The following is an 11,683-nucleotide window of genomic DNA, read 5'->3' on the forward strand; positions in this document are numbered from 1 at the left end:
CAGAGAGAGATTACGAAGAGGAGCTACGGAGAGAGGTTACATAGGGAGTTTACATAGAGAGGTGACAGAGCGAAGATAGATTACGAAGGGAGGTTACGGAGGCATAGGGAGGTTACGGAGGGAGATCGCATAGGGAGGTTACGGAGGGAGCTCGCATAGGGAGGTTACAGAGGGAGGAAACTAAAGGGAGTCTGCGCTTCGTCAACATCAAGTCAACTACAAATTGAAACCTCTTGATTGTCCCCGGTTCAGCTTCCACTCCAGTCCGCATTAATTGTTGGGTCAAATTCCTAATCGGAATTTTTCATCACCAACATGTTATTAACCAAATCAACCAGTTAAGTAGCACTTCGAACTCAACAATTTACGCTGGATCTGTAGATTCTGACTTCTGAGCGAGACATATTGTCAATTAGGAAACGATGGAAAACACATAATCTAACAAGACATATTATCATAAATATATATACGAACACACATGTATGTGCTGCGCATTAATTTTGAATAAATGATACAATTAATATAATATCATTGGTGTAATCTGTACGTGAACGAAGTTATAGAGTTACAAAACAACCATGCATAATGGAATATATATATCTCCACAGACACTACAGAGTGATATTACTGCGACATGTATTCATTCTCAATATTACCTGATCGATATTTCGAAAAAAATGGCTTTTGTTTTCAAAATATGGCATCCTCATCTCTGACAATCTCATAATCTTTACTGAAAATACCAAATGGAACGATATTGCGATACAACTCAAAGAACAATTTTACTACAAAAGTATTTTAACAATAGGGACACAGAATTTGCTAACGCAGTGTAAACCTCTCCACTGAGGAAACTTCACTGCGTGGCTTTTAACGTAGCCAACACGAAAGATCAATCCAATATGAATCAAAAGAGTTTACAGTACACAAGTTGTGTTGTTCATAACATACACAATCACTTAGCAACAGATGCTAACTTGATTTACAACTGATCTAGCATTTACTTGATCTTCAATCTATCAACTCTAATCAAATCACTGATCTTTCTTGTTTTCAATGTCTCACTGATCTTTGAGAAAGATTTATGAAAGTGCCAGACAACATAGGATAAAGCATGAAACAAATAAAGAGAGTTTTCAGAAAAATGGTTTTGACGAAAAAAACATAGTTCAAGAATGAACAAAACGTTTTTATGCTGCAGATGAAAACCCTTAACCAAATGCATTAGTTTCGAAGCCTTTTATACAAGAGGCAAGACTCCCCCTCAAACAAATCTTTTTCTTTAAACACCAAATAAGATAGATATAGAAAGATATCAAAACTTATTTGTTTTGCATGCAAGAAGTCTTTAATGCAAAAATACACCAAATCAATTTAATAGATATGTAAATCAATTAAAAATGTGCAGCATGATTTGGAGAATTAAAACCAAGATCAGTGAGTCAATTCTGCTTGAACACATCTTCCTCTTTGTTTCCTTGAAGCTCCGGTTTCCTTGTGACAATGGGAAATCATGTATTGAATGGTAATTGCCCAAAATACTTACAATCTCCCCCTTTGGGCATTCCCATTCAACACATGATTTTTCATCTTTTTGTCCTGCATGTTAGTTTTTCACAGAGAAACACTAATCACTAACAAGGATGGCTACTTGGATTAAGGAATCAGTTTCCATCCTTTTCCAAATCCAAGTAACTAAAACAATTATCACATAATAATAATATTCATCCAAAAATAAGCATCCCAAGTAGTTTGTGCTTATGCACTTACAAATTCAAACCAAAAAATAAATATTGTTCATGAAAAATTTAAAAACAGAAACAGAAAAGAAGAAGATGAAAAGATGGAAATTAATTCTCCCCCTTTGAATGGGAAGGCACGTCAAACTCCTCCAGCATTTTGGTCACGGTGTCCTGAAAGTCCTCGGTGTCCATGGAACCTTTGCTGTCTGCTTGATCATCGGCCTCTGGCACAGGCATGGACCGACCAGGAGCGTCAAACCCGGGAGGGTGGCGCTGCATGTTTCGGATTTCCTGAAGAACTTCCCTGAGAGCATGGTTGGTGCGAACGAGGAGAGAGTGCATGTCATCCATGTCGGTGGTGAGATTTGCAACCCGCCAGTCAGTGACCAGAATGAGGTCGCGAAGACTCTCAAGAGAAACAGCAGAAGGTGCACTAGAAGGAGATGGACGAAGAGGAGGACTTCTACTTCGTTCACGGGGCATGCCTGGATGAAGAATACCGGCTCTGGCTGCGGCCTGGCGCCCCTCCTCTGGAGGAGGAAGGCGCCGATGGCCTCCGCGGTGAGGAGTAATCTTAGTGCGAACCATGGTGAGAGAAAAAGAAGTGAGAAAGTCTGCACACTAAGACAAGGCAGAGTGAAATCCGAAAGAGATATAGATATATATCGAACCAGTAGGTTAGGGAAAATCAAGAGACGCGTCGGTCAGTGATAGCGTCCAAAGGAAGGAAAATTTATTGCAAGGTATAATTCCGAGAAACACACATGCAAGTAAAATCTCCCCCTCACGTTATGCTGAACCAGTAAGGAAAGGGAATACAAACAGATGGCAATCCAGAATAGATATCGAGAGAACCATGGATTCCCACAATCTTCAATTATAGCACACAATATATCCGTCGGTATAGTATCCAAGTAATTAATGCAATGGTCATAATGAGAGGAGAAAATATAGCATAGTTGAAGCACAGAGAGCACAAATCATGCAGTGAAGAGAACATAGGTCAGAACAGCAGGCATGATGTATTCTATCAACAAAATGAATGGGTACTCATAGTTAGACCTTAGGAAGAAAACTTGTGATTAAAGTGAGTGTAACCAGTATATGGGGCTTCGAAACAAGTTTAGTGAAGAAGAGAAGTAGTGAAGTAAGAGAACTAAACATATGAACTACGCTCAAAAAAAATTTCTTAAAAGGAGTGGAAAACATTGTTCCCAAGCACGTATTGGAGTCATAGACCCTTTTTATTTTTTTTGACACTTAGAACTCATGTAACAAGACTTTTCTCAGCAACTCCCAGAACAGATATTCTTAGGGTACTAAACATAACAAGGATGCACCATGGAGAAAGTCTCGAGTAGTTGTCTGCTTTATTGATTTTTCGTGCACAGATCACTCACCAACTCGTTTCTTGCAAACCTTAGAAAGTTCACCACAACTAAGGCCTGATTACTAGGAGAGATGGGATAGAATAATCCATTCTCGTTTCTTACAAATCCTAGAAAGTTCACCACAACTAGGACCTGATTACTTTGAGAAGATGGAATGAGTTATTTGAGCAGTTTTAATTAGTTCGCCTAGTTCACTGAAACTCTTAGACAATAAACAAGGAGCATGCCACCACATAGGCTATAAGTGAAAGTGCATAACTGACTAAGATACGAACCATGAGTACACCATATTTGTCCAGAATAAGGCATGACAATAGTGTCCAGAGAAAAATGTACAAGTCACTAACAACAGTGGTCAAAGCACACTAAGATCATAATGTTCTCTCTCAACAGTGGATACACATTAGATTGTCTTAATACGTGGAGCATATTCCCAAAGCATTTCTTAACATTTCAAAACTAGCAGTGTCAAGAGGCTTAGTGAACAAATCAGCAAGTTGACTCTCAGTGGGCACAAAGCTTAACTCAAGTATATTTTGCTCAACCAAATCTCGAATAAAATGATAGCGCAGATCAATGTGTTTTGTTCGAGAGTGTTGAACAGGATTTTTGGTAATATTGATAGCACTGGTATTATCACAAAAAATAGACAACTTACCTTGAGTGATGCCGTAATCATGAAGCATTTGCTTCATCCAAAGCATTTGTGTGCAGCAACTTCCAGCTGCGACATATTCAGCTTCAGCAGTAGACAGAGAAATACAGTTTTGTTTCTTGCTGTGCCAAGCAACAAGATTATTCCCAATGAAGAAACAACCTCCAGAAGTGCTTTTTCTATCTTTTAGGTTTCCACCCCAATCAGCATCAGAATAGCCTGCAATTTCTACGTTAGTGTCAAAAGTATAGAAAATGCCGCAGTTAATTGTACCTGAGATATATCGGATGATCCTTTTGACCGCTTCCAAATGTGATTCTTTGGGATTTGCTTGAAATCGAGCACACACTCCCACACTGTATGAAATATCAGGTCGACTAGCAGTTAGATACAGTAAGCTGCCAATCATGCTTCTATAGAGAGTGGAGTCGATTGATTTTCTATTCAGATCCTCGCTCAGTTTTGTAGTGGTGCTCATGGGATTTGTAACCACTTTCTTGGATTCAAGTCCAAACTTCTTGACTAGATTCTCAGCATATTTGGTTTGAGTGAGAAAGATACCTGCATCAAGTTGCTTCACTTGCAGTCCAAGGAAAAAGGTTAGCTCACCACACATGCTCATTTCAAATTCACTTTCCATGACCGATTGAAATTCACTGACAAGGTATTTAGATGTAGAACCAAAGATAATGTCATCAACATACACCTGAGCTATGATAAGATCATTTTTCACATGTTTTATAAAGAATGTTTTATCAATTGATCCTCTCGTGTACCCTTTTTCCACCAGATGGGTGGAGAGTCTTTCATACCAAGCTCGTGGTGCCTGCTTTAAACCATAAAGAGCTTTCTTGAGTCTATAAACATGATTTAGATTATGTGGATCTTGGAAACCTTGAGGTTGTTCCACATAGACTTCTTCCTGCAACACACCATTCAGAAAGGCAGTTTTGACATCCATTTGGAACAGTTTGATTCTTAGGTGACACGCAACAGACAAAAGCAATCTCACTGATTCTAATCTTGCAACAGGGGCAAAAGTTTCATCAAAGTCGAGACCTTCAATCTGCGAATAACCTTGTGCTACTAGTCTAGCTTTGTTTCTGATTACATTGCCTTTCACATCACTTTTGTTTTTGAAAATCCACTTAGTGCCTATTACATTACAGTCTCTAGGTCTTGGTACCAAGTACCACACATCATTCCTAGTGAATTGATTTAATTCTTCCTGCATGGCACTAATCCAATCATCATCTAGTAGGGCTTCCTTGATATTCTTTGGTTCAATTAGGGAAACAAACCCACACAGAGATATGACATTCATAGCTATTTGATTTTCTATAATGAAACAAAGTAAAGCATTACCTCGACTTACCTCATCTACACTTACCTGTGGAGCAATTTGGCTTCTGGTTTTGAGATCATCTGAGATTTGTCCAAGAATGTCTTGACGTGAATGATCCTTTTGGACTTGCTTGAACCCTCTTTTTGCTTGAGGAACTGGCTCGAAGATGTTGTCAGCATTCTCTCTCTGTTCATTAGTAGTTGATGTGTCTTCTGGTTCTGGTTTGCATGTGGGTGATGTTTCTGCAAAGGTTTCCTCCTGTCTAATGTAGGAATCATCAATAGACACATTGATAGATTCCATGACAATCCTGGTTCTTTTGTTATAGACTCTATAAGCCCGACTATTTGTAGAATATCCGAGGAAGATACCATCATCGCTTCGAGCATCAAATTTTCCGAGTTGTTCTCGATCTCTTAATATGTAGCAGGGACTTCCAAACACACGAAGGTGGTGTATGTTTGGTTTCTTACCTTTCCACAACTCATAAGCTGTTTGGTCAGTTCCAGGTCTGAAGAAAACTCTATTGATGGTGTAGCATGCAGTACTAATAGCCTCAGCCCAAAAGTTCGAGCTTAGATCAGCAGAATGTAGCATTACCCTTGCCATGTCTAACAGCACTCTATTTTTTCGCTCGACTATTCCATTTTGTTGTGGAGTGATCGGGGCTGAAAACTCATGGGAAACACCTAACTCATGAAAGTAGTTAGCAAAAGCAGTATTTTTAAACTCAGTTCCATTATCTGACCTTACTCTTTCTAAGCACATGTTCGTGGACTGTTTTTCAATTTTTATTATTTGGTTTAATCCCCTGAATGATTCAAAGGTTTCAGCCTTGTCTCTTAGGAAATTAACCCAAGTGTACCTGGAGAAGTCATCAACGATCACAAGTATGTACTTCTTACCTCCAATGCTTTCTGTTTGGGCTGGTCCCATGAGATCCATATGCAACAGTTCCAAAACTCTTGTGGTAGTGGCAGCGTTTATTGTTTTATGAGGGGACCTGGTTTGCTTACCGATTTTGCATTCTCCACATATCTTGTCGATCTTACCACTTAGTGCTGGTAGACCTCTGACACACTGCTTAGTGGATAATTTGAGTAGATCCTGATAGTTTACATGCCCCAGTCTTCTGTGCCATATTTCAAATATTTCTTCGGCAGATCTCACAGTCAAGCAATCCTGTAAATTTAGAGATTCATTAGATTGAATGTGATAACAGTTATCTGAAGATCTCTTACCTCTCATAATATTTTCTCCCTTGTTATCAAGAATTACACATCTTTGCTTATTGAACCACACATCCTCATAATCATCAGCCAAGTGACTGACACTTATTAGATTGGCAGTTAAACCCTCTACATACAAGACATTTTTTAGATTAGGAATTCCAGGAGTATTGACTGTTCCCCGAGCAAGTATTTTTGCTTTTCTCCCATCACCAAAAGTAACTGAACCCGTAGTGCTTTCATCTTCGAATGAGATAAACCAAGCTTTATCTCCAGTCATGTGTCTGGAGCAACCACTGTCCACGTACCAAAAATCTTTTCGCTTATCTGCCAAGGCCGTGAGTGCTACCAGGCAAGTTGCTTCAGTGTATGCTGAAGAATTATCTATACTTACACTTGTCATGAGGCAGACATCATTAATAGAGTCAGTAGAATCAGAGTGATTAGAATGAAGTTTATTTAAGTTCTTTCTAATCCAGACAGGTTTACTTCTATTTTGCATGTTTGCTTTAGTAATCAGACTAGCCAGTGTGTTGATAAACTCTTTCTGCTCTTTAAGCTTGTTAACGTTAGGGATCTATGGGATCTCTAGTTAGCTTTAGAAAGAGAGAGAGAGAGTGACACAAGATGTATAGTGGTTCATCTCCCGCCTTAGCGGGAAACTACGTCCACTTGAATGTTACACTAGTGTGTCGAGCCTTGCGGCCCAAGTGCATTACAAAGTGTGTAATGGAGTGGATGTTTAAGTGGGAGGAGGCATTCCTTTTATAGGTGAAGGAAGCCATCTCCTTTACATTTTCTTAGATGTGGGACTCAAAGTTACTATTCTAGTCTAGAAAAGCATATTGTGGAGGCAACTTGGCAAGGCCGGAAAGGTGGCTTCCCGGCAACGGATTTGCGACTTCCGGATACCGTAGCGTAGCTTGAACATAGGGCTACAAGATGCAAGTAGTGGTTGGGCCTCACCATGGCTTGTGGGTGTCCCAAAGAGGGTGTTAATTATGCTTGGTGAGATAGCAAACTAGTCATGCTAGTAGGTATCTACAAAGCTCACAATGTAAAGATTTTACAGATAGCTTTTCCTCACCAGATGGAATTGACTTAAGTCTCTCATTGAATCTTGGTCTAATGTGTCCTAACTTGCCACAGTAATGACATGTAGGAATAAAGGACTTAAAAGTCGCATACCTTTTATGACTAGTAGAAGGCATCTGATTCAACCTTACCTGAGTGACATTCTGAGAAGATTTTGGTTCTTTGTCAGCCCTTGTAACAGAGTCTTTGATGACTTGAGTGATGGGATCATCTTTCTCCAATTTCGAATTTGACTCTCTCACAAAGTGTGTGCCTTTGGAGCTTTCTCCAGAATATCCAAGTCCGAATGTATCATGGTGAGTTTTTCCGGAGTTGAATAACTTAGATGCTGTTGCAGAGCTTATCTCAAACTTTGTGAACTTCTCTTGAGTGGACTTCAACTCTTTCTGCAATGATTCATTTTCAGTTAGTAGGTTTGAGTTTAGAGCATGTTGTCCTTTTACCTCAAGTTCAAGCATCTTGATTGTGTTTTTCAATTAAGTGCATTGTATCTTCCAGGTCTGAGAACTCTCGTCGCTTTGTGAGTTCTGTAGCTCTTCTATGAGTTTGTTTCTTTCTTGTTCCCACGTGTTCTGAGAGGTCCTCCATGCAAGTTCCAACTTCTCATATTTAGCTTTTAGTCGCACAATTTCATCCTCCAAACCTGCATTTTTTATTAATGTGGCTTTTGACGCTTTATAGAGTTGTTTGCAGCGGACATTAGTCTCATCATCTGAGAATTCTTCATCACTTTCAGATTCAAGTGAAAGAGATGATACGAAAGCAACATTTTTGATCTCCTGAGGTTCATCATCACTCCATGTCGAGAGGAGGGATTTATTGTTGCTATTTCCATGCTTCCTGTTACCACAATCAGTAGAAATATGGCCATAGCCACCACATTCATAGCATTTTACTTTTCCAGATTTGTTTGCTCTAAAATTCCCTCTAACTTTGTTATCATTGTTAACAAAATTTTTCTTGGGAACATTTAAGCTTTGAGAGGAGGATTTATTTCTAAGAAACTTTTTGAATTCTTTGGTCAGAAGAGCAAGATCAAGTGATTCATCTTCCTCTTCTTTCCCTTTCACAGACTTAAAAGCTACACCTTTGGATTTCTTTTCAGGTTTTAGTCTTAGTTCATAAGTCTTTAGATTTCCAATGAGTTCATCCAAAGGGTATTCATCAATGTCAAATGAGTCCTCAATACTAGTGACTTTAGAGTGAAACTTTTCTGGTAAGGCTCTAAGTATTTTCTTGACTACCTTGTCTTCATCAAAAGGGGCACCTAGACTACGACATTGACCAGTAATCTTTAGAATTCTACCATGAAAGTCATCCACGGTTTCCTCCTCTCCCATGATCATAGTTTCAAATTCATATATCAGACCTTGCAGTTTTTGAGCACGTACCTTTTTGTTTCCTTCATATGTAGTCTGCAGCAGATCCCAAGCTTGTTTTGCAGTGTCGCAGTGACTAATTCTCAGTTTTTCACGTTCTGAGAGAGCGGTGAAGATGCTATTTTTTTCTTTGAAATCGGCTTGAAGATCACGTACTTCTACGTCAGTCCAGTCCTTCCGTGGTTTGGGAATAGAGATTGATGAGCCCTCGCCTTTAGCTGGAATTATTGGTGTCTTCCAACCATTTTCCACAATGTTCCATACATGTTCATCTTGTGCATACAAGTATGACTTCATGTATATCTTCCATTGAGTGTACTTTTCACATCCTCCATCAAACCATGGAGGACTATTAACAGATCCACCAGCAGCCCTATCTCGATGTTGTTCCATCGTCCCTGCGATCTACTAGAATAATCTAGAACCCGCTCTGATGCCAAATGAAAATACCAAATGGAACGATATTGCGATACAACTCAAAGAACAATTTTACTACAAAAGTATTTTAACAATAGGGACACAGAATTTGCTAATGCAATGTAAACCTCTCCACTGAGGAAACTTCACTGCGTGGCTTTTAACGTAGCCAACATGAAAGATCAATCCAATATGAATCAAAAGAGTTTACAGTACACAAGTTGTGTTGTTCATAACATACACAATCACTTAGCAACAGATGCTAACTTGATTTACAACTGATCTAGCATTTACTTGATCTTCAATCTATCAACTCTAATCAAATCACTGATCTTTCTTGTTTTCAATGTCTCACTGATCTTTGAGAAAGATTTATGAAAGTGCCAGACAACACAGAATAAAGCATGAAACAAATAAAGAGAGTTTTCAGAAAATGGTTTTGACGAAAAAAACATAGTTCAAGAATGAACAAAACGTTTTTATGCTGCAGATGAAAACCCTTAACCAAATGCATTAGTTTCGAAGCCTTTTATACAAGAGGCAAGACTCCCCCTCAAACAAATCTTTTTCTTTAAACACCAAATAAGATAGATATAGAAAGATATCAAAACTTATTTGTTTTGCATGCAAGAAGTCTTTAATGCAAAAATACACCAAATCAATTTAATAGATATGTAAATCAATTAAAAATGTGCAGCATGATTTGGAGAATTAAAACCAAGATCAGTGAGTCAATTCTGCTTGAACACATCTTCCTCTTTGTTTCCTTGAAGCTCCGGTTTCCTTGTGACAATGGGAAATCATGTATTGAATGGTAATTGCCCAAAATACTTACATTTACAACATACAACTTTTAGAACCTTGGTAATTTAGAACCTGATCTATTCTAGAAATTTATAGTTCTGCAAGCTAACAATTAATTGCCCCAATAATCTCCTTTTTCCAGCCAAGTAGAGCTTGTGAATTGTATAATCGTTGCTTTCTTAAACATTCAGCTTCCATTACCAAAACCATGGATTATATCAGGAACAATCCAAAAGGGTGGTGGATTTATAATCCAGCGATCAAATGTCAAATAACATGGCATTGGCTTCATAATATTATCTTTCACGTTGTACACTCCAAGATCATGACCCCCATAGCCAATTCTCTTCTTACCAGATAAGCATTTATTAGGGTTCATTTCCCACCTATGATCTGTGAAGTAAATTGAGTTCTCTTCACATTCTGGAAAGTTCTGGGAAGATAACGACATTGAATGATTTCCACCCAGAAACACAGCCCGATTGTGCAAACTTTCCACCTTCTCCCACTCGAACCCTAAGCTAGTGGACTTCTGCCTGTAGATATAAAAGTGAGAGGTTTTATAGGGACGAATAACATCGGGTAGGTCCTTATGATAAAAAATTTTCGTCACTATAAATCGCCTCACCAACAAAATTTCACCCAAGGACTCCACCAAATAATTCTGAATATCAAATTTGAAATCATCGTCATTGTTTAATTGGCGGTGTCGAAAAGGTTGCAGATGAAGTGTTTTTATGGGAAAACATTTCCTCAAGTCCCAAACCTCAACTGAGCAATCGGTTGCCAATGCAAAAAAATGACCACTAGTACTGTGGAACATACCGTCATGATAGACAGTACCCTTCTGGCCGAAGCCAGTCCATGCATCGTCTCCATGCCTATGGAAAGCAAGTTGCGTTATCCACGTATTAGAGTAGAGTATTATTGCAACAACGAAGTCCTTACTGGAAGACGAGGATGACGACGATGGTGGCTTGGAGGAGGTGACAGCTTTGGCGATATAATCCTTGCTTATGACTGGATGCAGTGTCCGTATTGATGGGAGTTCAATCCTATCTCCAGAAAACGGATTTAAAAGACAAGCAGTTCCTTTCTCCTCCGTAAGGACCAGCCACCCATGTGATGAACCGACACACCAGGCATCAGGAATATCTCCAAACGCGTTTTTAATAGTGTAGTACTTGAACTCTGCGAGGTTGAAGAAGCGGCGAGTATGGACATGGTTTTCTTCACCACCAGGAATCATAAGCCATGGGGTTTGAGGCATGTCGAGTGTGAAATATGGGGCAGAGATATAAGATTTTGCAGCTTGATTCCAACAAGAACAGACAGCTTCAAAGCGAAGTATGTCCACAGAAGCAAGCTTTTTCATGATCAACTCTAGTAGTTCTGTAGGGAGCTCAGACCACCTTGACCTTGGTCTTCTCTTTTGAGTGATCACCATGTCGTTATTGACATTTGAAAACATGGTTGAATCAAATTCAATCCAGATACAGTACGTTGATTTATATTAATGGAACAATGCAGGTTAGGTTGGGAAAACCAAATCTTTAGGTGATTTGGTTCCCAAAACTAGTACAAAACTTGATTTCCTTGGATTCTAAGTGGTGTAAGAATCCTAGT

The 11,683-nt window shown here is 39.0% G+C and overlaps 1 protein-coding gene across 2 annotated transcripts; it reads right to left on the reverse strand.

The window, feature by feature from the left end:
• Window positions 1-600: 600 nt before the first annotated feature.
• On the reverse strand, window positions 601-11,385 carry LOC112165002 (putative F-box protein At4g17565). 2 transcript variants are annotated; one of them, XM_040507179.1, is made up of 3 exons: window positions 10,686-11,385; window positions 10,089-10,593; window positions 601-728 (listed from the first exon to the last, which is right to left on the reverse strand). In XM_040507179.1, the coding sequence occupies exons 1-2, from the start codon at window positions 11,325-11,327 to the stop codon at window positions 10,579-10,581; spliced, it is 657 nt and encodes a 218-aa protein (XP_040363113.1). In that variant the 5' UTR covers window positions 11,328-11,385; the 3' UTR covers window positions 601-728; window positions 10,089-10,578. The 2 variants fall into 2 exon arrangements, with proteins under 2 accessions (XP_040363113.1, XP_024157149.2); XM_024301381.2 differs by having other exon boundaries at window positions 10,089-11,385.
• Between the last annotated feature and the right edge of the window lie 298 nt (window positions 11,386-11,683).

The sequence above is a fragment of the Rosa chinensis genome, chromosome 1 (genome assembly GCF_002994745.2).
Source record: "Rosa chinensis cultivar Old Blush chromosome 1, RchiOBHm-V2, whole genome shotgun sequence".
NCBI classification, from domain to species: Eukaryota; Viridiplantae; Streptophyta; class Magnoliopsida; order Rosales; family Rosaceae; genus Rosa; species Rosa chinensis.